The sequence below is a fragment of the Osmia lignaria genome, chromosome 13 (assembly GCF_051020975.1).
Source record: "Osmia lignaria lignaria isolate PbOS001 chromosome 13, iyOsmLign1, whole genome shotgun sequence".
Lineage (NCBI taxonomy): Eukaryota > Metazoa > Arthropoda > Insecta > Hymenoptera > Megachilidae > Osmia > Osmia lignaria.
In genome coordinates this window covers 3,366,118-3,384,201 of record NC_135044.1, presented here as the reverse complement: position 1 = coordinate 3,384,201, position 18,084 = coordinate 3,366,118, and the positions used below count along the sequence as shown (strand labels likewise).

At 39.3% G+C, this 18,084-nt stretch overlaps 1 protein-coding gene across 6 annotated transcripts in view; it reads right to left on the bottom strand.

Moving 5' to 3' along the window:
- SK (small conductance calcium-activated potassium channel) overlaps nucleotides 1-18,084 on the bottom strand; it is a 126,293-nt gene that overhangs the window by 9,682 nt on the left and 98,527 nt on the right. For all 6 annotated transcript variants that reach the window (XR_004580815.2, XR_004580814.2, XM_034319106.2 and 3 more), the window contains 6 exons: nucleotides 15,844-15,939; nucleotides 5,972-6,393; nucleotides 3,432-3,567; nucleotides 2,111-2,221; nucleotides 817-944; nucleotides 668-737 (listed from right to left, as the gene is read on the bottom strand). Coding sequence is in view for 4 of the 6 variants with exons in the window: in XM_034319106.2 (XP_034174997.1) it covers nucleotides 668-737; nucleotides 817-944; nucleotides 2,111-2,221; nucleotides 3,432-3,567; nucleotides 5,972-6,393; nucleotides 15,844-15,939 (963 nt within the window). In the remaining 2 variants the exon portion in view is untranslated. The remainder of the gene's footprint in view (nucleotides 1-667; nucleotides 738-816; nucleotides 945-2,110; nucleotides 2,222-3,431; nucleotides 3,568-5,971; nucleotides 6,394-15,843; nucleotides 15,940-18,084) is intronic.

Below are 18,084 nucleotides of genomic sequence, written 5' to 3'. Positions count from 1 at the left end.
GGCCTGGCTCTGTGTTTGGTCATATAAGTAGTATAGGCCTGTGTGCGGTCAGACAAGTAGTCTATGGACTGTAGTATAGGTGAGTGGAATAGGAGCGTATGTAGTAAGGCAAGTGGAGTAGGCCTGTGTGTTGTCAGACAAGTATCCTGGGTCTGTGTTTGGTTATGTAAGGGGTATAGGTCTGTATCTGGTCAGACAAGTATTCTATGGACAGTAGTATAGGTGGGTGGAATAGGGCCGTATGTTGTCAGACGAGTAGTGCTGGTCTGTAATTAGTCGGACAGGTAGAATAGGGATTTCATAGTCACCCAAGTAGAGTAATCAGTGATTAATGCTGTTTGGCGACTAGAAATCTTTGTACCAGTATAATAGTCCATTTTCAACGGTCGGATTAAACAAGACAAACCGGACGATTGAAGTTCCATTGAATTGAAGTTTCCGTGAATAGGTGTGACAATTGACGAACAATTCACTGGTATGGTCAGTGTTTCATCGCGGTCATCCAAAAAAAAGACAATATTTCTTCTGTGTCGAGAACGATCGATTCGCAAACGAAGAGCTTGTTCCCGACTATAAAGGACGTTTGACCGACACACGACAACGATGCTCCATCCATAAGGCGGATACGGAAGTTTAATTGGATTCAAAGTTACTTGCGTGCTGGTACCTTGGCCATATCTGTGATGGTGTTGGCATTGTCCATTAATTTTCGCTGATCCATTTTCACTTTCCTGAGCCTGAAAGTTCGTATTACGGATGAGGTTGTTAATTATCCCCGGTGCACAGGTGTCAATCAGAAGTCGCCTATTGACTTACGCGTAAATAGCCAATAAAAACTTCCGTTGATGCGTTCGAACACGACCCGGATTGACACGCTTCACCAGCCTAGTGTGCTTGTAAATTAGCCACGTCTCACGCAACACGTTCGCCGCTGCGTTTTTCAACTGAAATATAACGTCTCGTTAATTAGAATCTACACCTTTTCGTATTCTCAGCTTGACAACTACACTTGTCTCCCTTTTTCTCAAATTTACACCAATCGAAGATTTTCATTAATTTGTTCAATTTCAATTAACAGATTAACGCTGCCTCTTCGTTCATCACCATTCTAAAGTATTTGCATATTTTATAAAATTCAAGAATTAAAGAAAATTAGAAATATTCAAAAAATTTTCCCTCGCCTTCGAGTGGCAATAAAGCATCGTGAAATGGTTCAATTACAAGCATGTCAAAAGAAAGCGTGTCCATCCTGATAAAGTGAAAGCAACATATGTTCACGTACTTTGAGTACTTATAGAACAGCTGGAAGATACTGTGAACTTTTTCCTGAATGCCAGCAATCCTTTATCCCTAGCTATTTCCGAGCTTTATACATATCACAGGCTATTAATTAATTCAAAAGCCGAAGCGTTCGATCTAGAAGTAGAGACTGGACGGCTGTCGTTCACATGCCGTTTGTCCACTGAAACAAGTTAGATATGAATAGTTCATATCTAAGAAAATAGTCTCGATGAAAAATTTCACAATGACATGAACGACATCATATGCAAAGTTAATCAATAAATTATTAAATCATGAACCATTCGCTTATTATAATAATTTACTACATAATCGTATTATCTACGATAAAAATTGTTATTTTATCCATTTTAAGGAATAACAAATTGATCCCATAAAAAGAATTTCATATTTAGCGTTCTCAAATAACGTTGAGCGACTGGTCTATCGTTTCTTCCCTTCATTTTTCGAGTTTTTTTTTTTATTCCCCATCGGTGGAAGGTCGATGCAGTCTTTGTCTCTTAAAATGCGATTCTCTTGTTCGAGCAGCGACTATCGATCGCCACGCTTGGACCATCGGCGACAGAGAAAAATGATAATGACATATTGGACGAGCTAATTTTATAACGTGCTCTAAATCATCGAACGTCGAATTAGATGTTAGAAAAATTTCAAAAGTTACGCTATTCACACCCTTATTATCTTCTCTATAATTTTGAAGGGTTAACTTTTGTTAATTGATACATGTTTTTCATATTTTTCTATCAGTATCAATAACGATAGAGGCAGCGAATCGTGCACACTAGTTCACACCGTGACAAACGCGTCTTACCCTTTTCGTTAATTGTGTATCCATCATGAAGTTGTGAACGTGTTTCTCCGCTCTCGTTAACTCCAGCTTCCTGGAAACAACCGCTACCAACAAGGCTGTGCATCCGGCTCCCTAAAAGCACCATCAAACGTGCCTGTGAACTCAAAACAGCTTCAAATCGTATACTAATTATTATTATTAACACATCAGAAAAAAGAAAGACGTCGAGTTAATTCTTCATTGGAGTCACGTGAAGGTATCGTTGAAAAGTAAACTCTCTTCGAGCTTCAATGTCTCAAAGCGAACAAAATTACGTGTACCGTTAGCTTTTTCGTAAACTAACGTCAGACTCGTACTTTCATTGAGTTTATTTTCGCCAGGTTTCTAAGCATCACCGAACCTTTTTCAGCTCGTTAAAAGAAATTCTTGTTCGCCTTCGTACGATAACGAATTCCAGTCGCGAGCAGAGGGTAACTTTCGACTCAATTACAGACAAATTTCTTCTTTCCAAGTGACTGCTGACTGAAATTATATTCACTTTGGTCTACTCGTTCGGTCTCCCTTTTCTAACTGACACGTAATCTCCTTTTCTTCAATGGATTTCATCTCAAATGTCACGAGTAATACTTGCGAACCACGAGGAAAATCAACCGGATTTATCAAATTTCATGTTTTTCATTCGCTTAAACAAATAGCCTCTGTTACGAACTCGCGGTCATTAGCTCAAATTACTTCGAGTCATAAACTCCGTCGTTAATTAATAACGCAAACTAAAGATTGACAGCTAGTGAAAGATTGTGTAATTAACGAGACTGTTTGCGTTAAGAAATTGACCAATCAACGATGTCTTTCTCAAGTTTCCAAGCTCGGTTTCAAAACTTTCCCCGGGCAAAACGAAGATCGTCAACTTTTCAGTATACATCAATTAGGCTAGTTCTTCCTACACCGTTTCTGCCAAGGTTTTAGATTAACTTTCTACGCTTCGTTGATCCCTGTTCATAAATTTACCTTGAAACCATCCGTGAATATATTCGACTTTATTTGACACCGGGACCATCGTTAAAACGACAGCTTAACACCTTTATTGGTATAAGGCTGTTTCTTTCTTTCATCAAAAACAATTTAATAACGTTTTATATGCGGCGTGTGACCATTTTTTGGAGTAATAAACATAAAATGAAATTAACGGTTACTGTTCGGTATAGTATAAGATTGAACGGCAAAAGGTAGCGGGAATCTCTGAAAACACTTAATAAAGCTCGCTTTCGACGTGGCGTCTGTACGGGAATGGGCATGCAAATCTCGCGAGAATTTCCATATTAAACTTCGGGTCTGGTCTTACCATTATTCCAGTTGAAACTGCTATACCTCGACCGCAGTACGTGTTGGGTACGATGTCACCGAAACCGACGCTCAGGAACGTGATAGCTATGAGCCACATAGCATTAAGGAGATTCGCGTGCTCCTCGTCGTGAAACCTGCAGCCACACCAGAGAAAACAGGGTTGAAATATTGAAGAACCTTCGACCAGAATATTTGATTACACCCTCGGTCAATTTCTCCCGAATCTGAATTTCTTAATTATCCAGCATACTATCCCAATTATAAACCGAGATTCTTCGTGTATATTAATGAGATTCGATATCAGTCTTCTCCTTCGTTACCTTTTGGCCAACGCGTCTGACCAGGTATCGTCTTATACTACTTACAAGTTTCTCCCTGTACTCTTCTCGATATTTTTCTTAATCGCTACAAATATAAAAAGTGCCTCAGGTAAAAATTGTCAGAATGATCTTTACAGAGCTTTTTTATGTTTTCAAAAGCTTTTAAAATTTTTCCAAACAAATGCACCACATATTTTACACCGTAACACTCTGCGGAGTGTCAGACAAATTTATATTTCATGAAAAACACCGAATAACAGGCAAACACCTGTATTTAAATATAATCCAGTGACGTTAAAACACACTGAAATTCCCGGGATGAGATGAAAAGTGTTATGAATGAATATTTTTCTAAAAATATAAAACGATATCTGGAAAATTTCGAACGATCAACACCACTCGAGTTCTGACATGATAATGACGTCGCTTCGAATCTCGATCTCTCGTTCGTTATAAATAGGTGCACAAGTAAACGAGTGCTTTTTTCTACCTCATCGAGTCGACGAAATTCATTATCGGAAATCGTTAAACCGGTGGAACATCAAAATAACACGCGCAGACTGATCCAACTTGTTAAACCGTCCTGTTCTAATGGAACAGCTAATATTACAACGGATTCCTTTTACACAGAGATTTATTTTACCGCCGGTGAACTTCGTCGAAGATCGACTACGTCAATCAATTTAAACAGTTTCGTTAATCTGGATTTAAAGTGAACAAAATTGTGCAAATGTTGCACCGATTTTCGTTACTCCGGTAAATAAAAAATGTAATAACATCAATGGATATGGTTACAATACCAAAATAAGTGTTTTCTAGCAATATTAGCCTGTACGATTTTGTTGATCTCCTGAAATCCCCTTGGCAATTCAAAATTATCTGTTGCAATTCACAGTTACGCGTTCTCTTCTCTTATCTTGACGATTCTGTCGGCTTAGCCACGGCCGTGCTGTTAAACGCAATTAAAATTAATTTCGCTCGTTCCGCTTTATCAATTGCCGCACCTTTTTTAATTACGCGACGGCATTAAGCCATTTAATTGTGTTACACGGCGCAGAGTTTCCTTATGAAACTCCAAAAGTGCGATACCATTTCGGAATAATTGAAACGATGAAGGGAAGACGAGGAATCGCGGATGAAATCGTCGATGGACGGCAAGAAAAGAGAAGAAACTTGGCATAAAGAAACGAATCTTGCAACTTTTTGTATTTCGTTGTAATTACTATCGCTTGAAATTAGGATTCTTTCAAACAGACACGAATTGTTTTCGATTGTTAAAAATTCATATCATTTCGAATCTTCTTCTTATTTTTATCTTTCTTGAAAAATAGGACAAGATCCGATCTTCGGCATCGTGTGCAACCGATCGCGACGTGCACGGGCCGACGAAGATTCGAGCAAGCTTTTATCCGAACAAGAGCGAACGGAGTTCCGTGAACGTCTTGTTTAAGGGAAAAAGACCGGAAGAGGTCCATTCATTGAGGAGAGGAAGAGAAGAGGTCGAACGAAGGTTTTATCGAGGCCGTGAGAGGAAAGCAAAAGAAAGGTTCTCGAGAATCTGTACTTGCTTGAGCGTAACAACGACCAACTTCTCTACACGGTGTCATAAGAAGAACATAGTTGAAGACACCCTAAACTGAATCAGTGCTGTACTCTAATACTGTTTTATGTAAAAAAATTTTAAAGAATCGGTGTAAATAAAAAAATCTTGCAATTAGCCCTGTATAGATTTTATCACCAATACCTTTTGAATGCTATTCAACCTATCAACTATTGAACCCTTTCTCTTTTGACATCCATTATACAAGAAGATTGATCGTTCCTGTGCCCTCTATAGATTTCCTAAATCGACCGCGTTATTTACGGAGAATTTAATTATACGTGGTTCGAGCAATCTCGGCCCCGTAGTAAATCCTTCATTGCCATCTTAACTACGCGCCAGCCCCCTTGTCCGATACGAAGATTTACACCCTTGTCCCGCAACCGTCCTATTCTCGACGCTGTTAACGGGCTCAGGATCTTAGGGCGGCACACCTCAGATCCCCGGATCTCGGATTTTCGGGTGCTTAGAAAGCTGTTAGTCACGATCCTCGACTGATCTGAGGATGATTTTAAGAGGGCGAAGGAAAAAAGAAAACGAATGACGATGACAAGGACGATGATGATGGAAATTCGAAACTTTTTTCCATAGAATTTAATGAAATTTAATAAAGCTTACCTCTCACACTGGCGTAACGTCCACGAAGCGATGATCCACAGGGAGACCATGAAGACGAGCAACACGGTACCCGGGCAAATGGTCATCAGAGTCTTCAGGACGAATCTGGTGTTGAAGTTAATACGATTCAAGGCCCCTATGCTGCGCGACGAGGCGTCGGTGAACAGCTTCGAATGGAGCAGCATAACGCGACAGATGAGGTAGAGTCTGAAGAACATCGGTAGCGAGAGGGTGACGTCGTACGGCACCCATTTCGACCCGAAATCACCACCCTTGTTCGCCAGTTTGGTCGTCCACAGGAAGTAGTATTCCCCCGGGATCGGGTGGACCGCACAGATTACTAATTCGAGGGAAATCTGAGCGATCCTCTGCCAGGTCATCGCGATCCTCCAATCGTCCGCGCAGTTATCGATCATGAACAACTGTCGACAAAAATTCAACGTTAAAAAAAGAACATTATCGGATTTGTAATATTTATTTATCAAACGCGAAACTATAAATAAATCATAAATCTTCGTTTAGAACGATCAGTTTATTACTCCTCCACCTTAAGAATAACCCAACACCACGAGTTCACGAACTCGTAAAAACGTTCTGTAAATGAAAACTAGCCTCTGCGACTACCATTCGCCGAGGCCATAAATATTTATAGAGGGAACTCGTTATTACTGTCATTATACTTCGCTAAGTTTCATTTTCGCAACTCGTTCACCGGCTATTATCAAGTTTCGAAAGTGCATTATATCGGCGCGGCTAATCACGAACTCGCTGCTATAGGTAATAACCTTCCGGTATCGTAGTCTTTCGTTAATTTCATTAAAGTTATTTCACACACGGCTATTCCAAGTGTAATTTTGAAAATATGATACATAATTATCGTAAAACGCGGTGCATTAAATCGCGAACTCGTTTTATTGTCTGTTCTGGCTCGTATCGATAAAACGAATTATAGCAGCCCCGAAGAGATCCTGGAAGAAGTTACAAGAGCATCGACCAAGGCTTCACCCTCGATACGAACTGTCTTACACTTTACTGTCAATTTGTAGCGTACCACTGCAGCATCAACGTGGAAAAATATCTCGAACCTTCTCTGTTTTATATTTCACCCTGCTGTATAATTTCTTATAATTGCTCCCGTGCCCGAATAAAATGTGCGCTTTAATGTGTCTTCTGCTTTTAAAGAAATTGAAAAGGTTGATTTCATAATTTTTTACAATAAAAACTTCTACCCAGGAAGTTTGATCAAAAAATTTTCCAATCCTTTAATTTCGAGCATAAAAAGTACCACTTGAAACGGTGCTATTATTTCAAGTACGTTTTTGAAGTATTGAAGCTACCATCTCTATTTTAACGTCTTCGATGATCAATACTATCACTCGAAGAACTTTGTCGAGCTTCAGCTTCGTGAAGTGGAAGTTTGAAGGATTTCGTCGCGCTTCAACTTCTCCAAGTGGAAGGGAACAAAGAAAAGAAGATGATCGATACGAAAACGTCAGGGACTTTATAATCGTTTGAATTGTATTTTCGAAAAATTAACCCAGGATTTTCTGGGATTCTCGTACGAGTTCTAAATAATATTTCAGAAATTTCTAAACTTTTCCGTACCGCTTTCCACTAATTCGCTAATAACGAGGGAAAAGCCGGCCAGTGAAGCGGACTGGCACCAATCGAAAATCAATAAATCTGCCATGCTTCCGAACGGGACAACAATGCATCAACGTTTGGAATTCTGTCGGGGTTGGGGGATTGCTACGTCGATCAACGCACCCCTCGAGATACAACCCTTTCGTTTCGCGGGCCAGTCAGGTGATCCCGACGAATCTGCGCATGCAAATCGTTGATAAACGACAATCAACAGGTGTTGAAAGGTCAACGGGCCATTAGGCTGGTATCCAAGCGTCGTCGACGACGACACTGTGAAACCTGTGCTCGCGGATCTCCTCGTTTCTCTTCTCGTTCGTTTGCCAGAGGACTCGTACACTCTCAACTTCTGTTAGGTAAACGTTCGTCGAGAGCCGGTTAATTCGATGGGAATGTGTGCGTAAGTCGAATCGCGTGATTCGTTTCCATTTCACCTACATTCCGCTTCGAAACTTATAGGACGCTTATCATTTTATAATAAACAGGCTGAGATTATATTACGAAAATTTTTCATATTTCCATTTGCATAATTGACATCTACCCTTGAGAAATTTAATCTTAAACGCTTTCTCCTCTATCTAATAAAATAAATAAGGAACTTTTGAAAGCTGGTCAAGAATTTCTACAAATATTATATTAAACGTTAGATTTGCTCTCCTTCTCGAGTGTCATCGAAAACGTACCTCTCGGCCAACTTATTACACTGTCATCTCAGGTAACATATTTTTCGATGCGCTCGATGGTAACGGGGAATGGAGAAATATTTCTTCGTGACAGACGCCGTCTCGAATATCGATCAAAAATATCGAGAACGGGGTCGACGCGGTATTGCATCAAAATCGATCAAAGTGAGCACTGTCATTTTTCAACAGTGGAACGAGACAATAGTTTCGTTAATAGAATTCCAAGCAACACGAAAGAAACACTGAAAGCAGTTTACCTTGGTTCATTTTCTAGAAATGAAAAAGAAAAGTGTCCTGAAAAGTGAAACCGTTCATGGTCCATCTTCTGACGGTTAAAACCATAAAGATTAACTTATCGTTAGTAAATTATTTATGAAATACGATTATGATAATTTGTGATAATGAGATACAATTTTCCGGTCGCAACTCATTACTATTTATTACTATTCATTACACGGTAATTGGGTTTAACTGTTTATCCCGATTACACACGATTCCGAATGTAGAGATATCATCAACCGGTGACTCCATAATTTGCCCTTTATAATCAACGAACAATACTACACAAACGGCAATATTAAACATTGCACAGTAGCAGGAAATAGCAGTTTCCTGAACATCGATATCCTCTCATTGTCCGCATGCAATATACATGTAATAGCTAATCAATTTTACAACAGAGGAATTATTACCCAAAGATACCAGAGATTTGATCTGGTTCATTCCGATTCTCCTTTGTCCTTTATCAACGATTAATAGGAAACGAAGTCAAGGATGAATTCATCGGTGATTTCTTTGATGTAGAACCTTGTGTCCTTGGTCGAAAACTGGACACGACAGAAACACCGTTCTAAAAGTGATCGTCGAAATTAGAACCGACCGGGATTACAACGCGGACCACGTTCCCGGTTTTCCTTATGAATATACACCGTTTCTGGATAACTGGAGCCGTTTAGACGACCACGAACAAATCGGCTTTCCCGTACACGTGCCACGTTAAACATTCCGACGTCTTTCGCCGAGGATTACTGTCGTAGATCTGTACGACCATCCGAGTGTTACGTTTAATTAAACGGAGAACACTTAACCGCGATCCTCCGAGTACTCTTTGTTGTCTACATACGACTAAAGCCGGCTATCGGAAAGCTGTTTCGTGCTTCCCATTCGTTTCATTCCCTTTTGCTTTTGTTCTTTGGTTGTTAGAGTGTTCTACTTTCTATCAATAGGGTCATTCACCGTGTCATTGTAACAGATTCGGATTTTTTAAGAACGAAACTTTGTAACTTCGACGAATTGCGTGTTAGTTCATTCTTGCGCCGATAATTCGTACGAGGAGCTTCGGGACTGAATAATCAAAGCGAAGTGTTTATCAAATCGTCTGAATTATGCAGAAGACAATCGGAAGCGTGTCACGGTCATTCAATCAATTCCACTTCGAATTACTCGATATCGTTCCCCCTCGAAAGAATACCTTTCGGACGTAAGATGATTACATAAAATCCAGATAACAGTAAAATACTGTAGAATCAATGATTGAAAAAGGATCTGAATATTAATTACTGGATTTGTAATTCCAAAATAATATCTTATCGATTATAAACTCTGAATTTCATTGGAGAAGGAATTAAACTTAAAGACGAAGGTACATCGAACAAGTACGTCCCATGAGATTATCGTGATCTTCGAGGAATCGCGTGCCGTGGATCCATTAAAATTTGTAATACCGGTGATAGTTTACAGTTTACAACGCTCGTTTCCGAGGGATTAGCCGTTGTTACGCCGGTTCAAGAACGGGTTACGTAGCTAGTCACGGATCGCGGTTTATGACCGATGCTTATGTAAACTCGGCGAGCCGAACGTTCTGTTGGGAACGTGCCCTACGGAAGCATGCAAGCTGAGACCGTCGAGTATTGCAGAAACTCGATTGTTTTGCGGCAGTTTGAGAAATTCGCTTTCTTTGACGTTTCATCGATATCAATTAACGCGTTGATTGCGACGGGCTCACCGTTTCTTGCATCCCTTCGAGTTTTGCATAATTATATCATTTCCATAAACCTCGGACAGCTTTTCATAAATTTGCTGTTACGATTTATCGTTCCTTTTAAGAGCAAAATTTCACGATATCTGGAAACGAACGAGCGATCGTTCCTTGGATTATGATTGTGTAGAAAACTGGGACAAGAAAAGCCTACGAGGACATTTGCTGATAAGCGATGATCGATATGCAAATTATCGTGTTCCTGAACGCGCGTACCCAACAGCGTAATGTTAAAGAAAAAGCAGCATAAAGAAGCGATATATTGGCTGCTTTACATCGTCATTTTAGGACATCTTCAGGCTGTGTTTACAAGTTTATGTAGTAGTAAAGGCATGATTATTTGTTGTAACTCCCAGTACGCACTTGATGTAACAAGACTTCAAATCCTAAGTGTATATTCAAAGGAAAGGAAAGACTTGTTATGGGTACAGTAAAGTATTAAACGTCTTCCCTATTTGTGTTCCTCTCATTCTGAAACGACATCGACATCGACAGTCGCTCGTAAACGACGTAATCGATAAATTTACGTGCATCGCGAAAGCGATTCTTTGAAAGTAAAGAGTCGCTCGGTGTCCATAGGAACGCAAATGATTTTTCGAATGTCGATGAACCACCCTTTTTCCGTAGAACATGAATATTCTAACAGCGGTAGTGTTCTTATCGCAGAGAGGAGTTTCTCGTAATCCCCTTGAAAATTGAACGAAAACGCGCAATAATCAATCCAATTTCTGTGTCGAATCTAGTTTCCAATCTTTAAACAATTACCAGTTGTCGACGTAAGGAGCACTCGGCACAGAAGAAGAAAAAACACGTAGAATCACTTCTTTGCAGAAAAATGTTTTTACGCTCCTCGGTTCAAGATGCTAATCCCGGTGTCTCGTAAACTTTCTTGCCTAGACCCATTCAGTGCATGGGATTAAATAAAGCGGAGTTCGCGCGTATCTCTGCCCCTTTCCTCTTTCTCGTTCCTTAGAAAGCGTATTTCCCCAACAAGGATTCGCGGACTGCATTATTCGCGACCCTTTTTGCGAATCCGAGTCCCGCTTCTGCTCTGATATACGTAGCTTTTTCTGTCAAGATTTACGGAAAACGTCCCGCGCCCGTAAACCAACTTATTCTATAAAATTACCGTGAAATTCGGTTCGCCACGGAATGAATCAATTTTCTCGGTACTGAATATAATAAATTTAAAGCAGTTCGATCAAACAAACGAATTTCCACGAACAACACGAATTTCTAGAAAACAATAGACGTAGAAATATGCTGACATATTGTAGAGAATTGAATTAACAATATTGTAATGGAAGCATGGAAATACTTGTACGTATAATTAGTTAATAAGTTGATAAGTCTAAATAAAATCTATGAAACGAGTTTAAGGTCTTAATTATATCATAACATTTATGTGTAATGTAACATCTTCATTGAAATCATCTGAAATTAGATTCGTTTCTTCGTTTAATCATTCTTCTTCTGCTTTTTATATTACACCCTATGAATAAATCATGAGGGAGAAGCTAATAGACAAAAAGTGATCAGTATTCAGTATTTCAACAACATATCCACGGTTTCTTCTAATGTTTTATCAGGAATCTATCTGGAAGATTTATCGATTGCTTATATTACGTTTTTGGAGGAAGGAAAATAGAGGAGCGTTTGTTTTAATAATCGAAGCAAGTTTCCAAGGAAACTGCTCCTCCCTTTACGTTCGAAATCCCTCTTAATAAGTTAGCCACGGATAAAGGGATGTCGGATGCGTGTTACCTCACTTGGGCAGTTTCCGCTTGGCACATTTGAGAGCCAACTCAAATATTGATACCAAAGAAAGATGTTCGTTCGAGCGGTTCTCAAACTCGAAACGTCGGAGTCGTGTTTGCACGAGCTAACAGGCCGTTCTTGATTTCAAACTTTGATTTACCATCGGACGGTTGCGCATCCTGTTGCGAGCAAATACTATCGATCTATAAATCGTTCTCGTTTCTTTTTCATCGTTTCCCTCGAAACGTTGTTGGATTTATTATTGAACAAGAAACATTAGCGGTAAATGAGTTTACTATGGTGTATCGGGTAAATAACAGAAGAGGGTCGAGGTATGGTGTATACGTAATTAAATGTTATAAATTCTCTAATTAAGGGTAATGAAGTTTTTAACGTGAGTGTGTTATGGTATTATGGCGTTTATACGAAGCTTGTTACCGTGGAAATAGGACGCATACGGTTTCTCGAATGTCCTAATTAATCCTGTTAATTTTCGAAACTTCCAAGTGGATGTTATAATAACAGTGATATGGATATTAAAACTTGGGTATATGAAAATTGTTTTGGTGTTTGGGAGCTTAGAAATTTGAGAACTTAGCAGTTTGGAAACTTTGAAATTTGGGAACTTAGATACATAGAAACTTAGGTATTAGAAAGCTTAGAAATTTAGTAAACTTTGAACTTGGGAACTTAGACATTTAGAAACTTAGGTATTTGGGAACTTAGATACTTAGAAATGTAGGTAATTGGGAGCTTAGAAATTTTTAAACGTTGAACTTGGTAACTTGAACATTTAGAAACTTAGATATTTGAGAGATTAGATACTTAGAAACTTTGATATTTGGGAGCTAAGAATTTGGAAGCTTTGAAGTTGGGAAGCTGGATATTCAGAGACTAAGGTACTTAAGAACTTAGAAACTTGAATGTTAAGAAATTAAAAAGCTTAGAAATCTAATCAATTAAAAATGTAGAAACCTCGAAGTTTCGAATCGATCGAAATGCTGATAATTTAGAATTACCAGAGATCGAAATTAGAATAAAATTGCTACAATCCATAATTTTGGCGTGACCGTGAGTGTTAATCGCGTTTCGTCAGGATCGTCGATCAATGTAGGAGCTTAATTACACCGTAAGCGAATCCTACACAAGTGGTATCGTTTGACCAGCGATTCTCTGCTCGAGATATTTGACTCTCGTTCCGGCTCTAATGCAATTCATTCAGCTTGATATATGGTCCGGAGATTATCCCGATGGGAATTCGAAGAAACCGTCCCGTTATCGCTGTTGCAGCCCGAGCACGGATCCTCCCGTCTGACTTATGACGGTTCATACTACTGTGGATGAATCTACCAACGTACCGACCGGACCATTCGTGGTCCTATCATCAATTACGCTCTTCCATCGACCTGATACCTAGATAACGGGGGTAAATCGGTTTCGTTGGACAAATCAGATATCCGCTAGCAGCACTCTGTCACGTACTATACAAATGAGTTGGTAATTAATTCCTCTTATGAGAGAATCTTCACAGTTGTATGCTTAGCTACTGTGTCATGCTTAGAAGCGGCGAGATTTTGTATTTTCAAGAAGATGGACGATGTTTGAGGAAACTAAAAGGATCTTTTACCAGGGAACAATATGTTCAGAATTACTTGAGATGTAACTTTTTGGTTGTTCATAGTGCAACTATTAATTTCTATTTAATTTAGGACACTGTGTATCTCTTTTCAAGAAATTACTTTTTAAATACAAATTTTCAGAGAAGAGAATAATTTAGAAATACATTCGCTTTTTTCTATTTATGATGAGAGCTATTCACTTCACCGTGGTTCGAACAAAACCAGCCATCTTTTTTCGAAAGATTCGCTTTCACTGTTGGTCCATTGTTAGCGTTCCCAGTGGCTGATCACATTTGTCAGCCACAGAACAGACGCAGCTTCGTGGAAACCGTGTCGTTTTCGCGGTATTATGCAGTGGGTGTGCAACAGGGCACGGTAACGCAATTAGAACGCGCCGCGCCGCTCGCCATCGGTCCGTCATCGCGAACAATTCGCAATTTTCTCGCTGGTAGGGTGGCAATCGAATTACCGTACAATGCGATACGAAATTCAGGGACGCGAAACGCTCTGGTTGTCACGATTATGCTGCTCGTAATCGCGACATCAACGAGCATACCTAGCGAAATTCGCCAGCCGGTGACCGGCTTTCTTTCGACCATCAGACAGCCGAATCATGGATCTAAATCTAAATTCACGGTTGATCGAATTATTGATACGGCAATTGGTTCCGTTCGTTCGACAGAACATCGAATCTCTATTCCTCGCGAATATCGATTCTTTTGCAATATTTCGACGTTGCTTCTCCTCGTGATTTTATTAATTATTATATCGTATAGAATCACTGTACTTGAAAATAGTAATCAACCTCATCGATGATACCACTGAATCGATTAAGTCAATCTAACTCCGAAATTCGTCGGATAACAGCTTTTCGGAAGCTCGTTAAATCACTAGAGCCAGTGCCGTTCGTTCATTTGCGTTCGGGGAATTAAAATAAAATTGCCTTCATGAAAATTCAAGCGACGCTTAACGGTGGGTGAGGTAGAGATTTTAACGAGCAATTTACGCGTATTGTAATAAATGCGGATCGTTTTACTACGGGGCCAGAGATATCGGACAATGTCGATTTTAATGAGGTCGTGCCTATTTAACGACGAAATTCATGTATCTCTGACTTTTGTTTCCGCAATTTCGGTATTGAAATTTTAATAAAGTAGAAAATTAAATATCGTATATGAATTTTCATCTGTCGAGATTTCGATATTTCGATGGCTGTCTGGTCGACACGAAACATGAAAGGAAATCCGAGCCCGTGACGGGTACTCGTTAGATCGTCACTTACTTACTGGCCCGACAAATTATCTTGCTCACAATTCATTATTCACCGATCTCCCGTTAGTAGGGTATCACTTTTGTGCCGGCGTAACTTCACGGTCATTAATCAGATCTAATCAAGTGGTGGCGGAAAGTAACGGGAAACCGGTGAAATTAGTTTTCAATTACTCGATTAATCATCATTAGATATTCATTAAGGGGACGGTTCTAAGCATAATGTACGCTTAATAGGCGAGTCAATTCAACACAGGGGGAGAGAAAGAAGGGTTGGAAAAGAGGAAGGTAAAATAGGTGAGAACAGAGTTCAGAATTGTTCAAGTAATCTTCTGATACGTATTTTGAATAGAATGAAAATATTAAAATATTGTGTCAGAAGATTATTTAAAATAATCTAAATAATTATTTAGAATAATACAAACTGTGGTACGATTTGGTCGCCGTAACAAAAAATCTTTCAGATGAAAATTCATCACTATTAGGTAAAGAATATATTTTTTATAATAAATTAAATTTAATTTGAACGTTTTAATTTTAAAATAATTTTAGTCAAATCCCAAAAGAAAAAGGGAAGCAAAAATTAAATTTAAAAGAGTTACTAACTTTCCAAATCTTTCCATGACGTTTGAGCCACCCTGTGTTTCATTCATTCAATTGAGACTTCCCTATTGCCCGAAAGTACTATGTTCCGCTGAAATGAAACCTTGTAGCTAGAGATACACGGGTGCAAATGCCACAGGTTTATATCGTGCACTTTTCTCATGCTCGTACCATGGAATTTTTCCACGGGAAATTGTTTACATGCACGCTACAAGGACTTTGTATTGAGCCTATTGGAGTCTTTTCTTTTTTTATACGCACCTGAACTTCTAAGGCATGGTAAGCAAATATGAGGCCAAGCAGTATCACAGTAGACACAGAGATCAGGGTTTTCAGTGCTGTCGAGTAAAACGAGGCCTGCAACAAATAAAACGTCGTCCTCGTAAATCCCAGTTCCGTCATGGTACATCGTTTTTATTCTACGAGCGTCGAAATTTCCCTGCTCCCTATATTATACGAAGAGAAAACCACAGGAAAGAAAGAATATATTCACGGATATGCTTCTTTCTTTAAACTGCACAATTGTGTTCTAAAAATTCATCATTCCGCCAACTGAATCGAGACATGGTATTTAAAGTTAAATATCTTCATTTCGAAATGGGCAAAAGGTAATTATAAATTTCAAATTGAAACTGCGAAAAAATAATTCGAATCATTCGTTCGAAAGAACGAACACGCTGGTCGTTATAAAAGCGTTCTTTTAGTTTTCATAAAAGTTCCTAATGAGTCCACCGACCAACGAATTATTTAAAAAATTGTTTCTAACGTGTTAACACGATCGATACGCGGCACGTGAATAATTAAAATTGTGCTCGCGCGTTTGATGATGCAGCAACGATGGCCGTAATTTGAAAACACAGTAAAAATGGTATTTCTTACTAAAAAATTCATATCGTCACGTAGAAACGGACGGGCGACGATTAATCTTTCTGAATGTATTCAATTTTCACATTTTATCTGGGTATTAGTATCGTAAGATAAACAGCGCAACGCTTCAAATAATAATTCTGAATAGAATGATTGTGAACGAAGGAGATTTCACGATAGAAATGATTTGAAAAATTGAGACAATTGAAACTGCACCGAATGAACTTCTGTAGTAAAGTGTCACGATTACCACTTGTCCGAAACGAGTAAGGACAGTGCTCTGTTAAAATTCTCCCGAGTGCATTCCCTCTAAAAGACTAATTAAGACCGCGACGAAGAAAAAGGATGCACACTCGTAGATGCAGGATAATGAAAGATCGAGATGGTTGCCTAAGGACACTTATTGCCGGCTCGTAAAAGTCGAACGGGAGTCACGCTTTTACCGGTCACATTAAATCGTCTTGACCGCGTTTTCGAAGCTCGTAAAGTGGAGCTGACACTCCAACTATATCCACGGGAAAATAAAATATCACTGCCCCGTGTCCTTTGCTTTCTTTCGCGTCATTTCGTTAAAGGATCTTCGAGGATTACGAGTCTAGAAAGAACACTTTTATATCCTTTCCTTTCATGACTACTCGTATTATAAACATACAAATTATCCAATTTCCTCGATCACAGAAAATTCATTGGTGGTTCAAGAAAGCGGAAGTTCCAAAAGGGACACACGTCGAGGATTGTTAAACCTTGGATGAAGAGTCCTCGAATCGCTCGAAGCTCTTTGAGCAATGAATATTCTCTATGTAATTAATTGGCCAACATCGAACCGAAGTTATTTCTTAAACGAGTTTAAGTTCATTTCTTGCTGCTATTTGGATACATTGAAAAATGATTATAATCCTTCATTGCAGAGATCAGCGATATTAATGTTCTAATTTCACTGTTCAACAAGTAGTAGGTACTAGCATTTAGTGGCCAGTTTCCGGTTTCGTGGTAACGAATCTGTGGTTTTCATAATGGTCGCTAGTCGGTTAATTAATTACATGTAAGAGGAATATAAATTATCCACAAGAGGGTTGTGTAAAGCGTGCATTTCGGCTTCCTACGATCGGTGCTATTGGGATTCGAATTTAATTGAAATATCGCTTGCTGAATGAAGCTTGGTTGATGATCGATTCAATTATGGCAATCTTAATGATTCTCGCTTCTCTTTAAACGCTTCGAAGAAGGAGGAACACCTTGTCGTTGTGTAGTACGACGATAAGAGGAATCGCTTGCAAAGGCAGAGGCGACAGTTTTGGACGACGACCAAAAGGGTTCTCGTTCGTCTCGTTGACAATACCGCGAGACGTAATCCGGTACGTGCAGAAATCCGCTTCTCGAATGAACCAGCGAGCGGGGATTATTGATTTCAAATGAAATACAAGCCGGGGAAATGGAAGCTTTGTCGCTTGATAACTGCTTTCGCCGCGACTGTATTGTCGACGAACGGGGAATTATTTTTCAGTGAAACGCTTCGATTTCGGCTGACGTTGTAAGGAAACGCGAGGTCAGCGTATTTCGAACCGATTTTGGCAACATGAACAATGAGGAATTGTTGTTTTGCAATATTTTCCATCGAAACAATACCTAACAGCA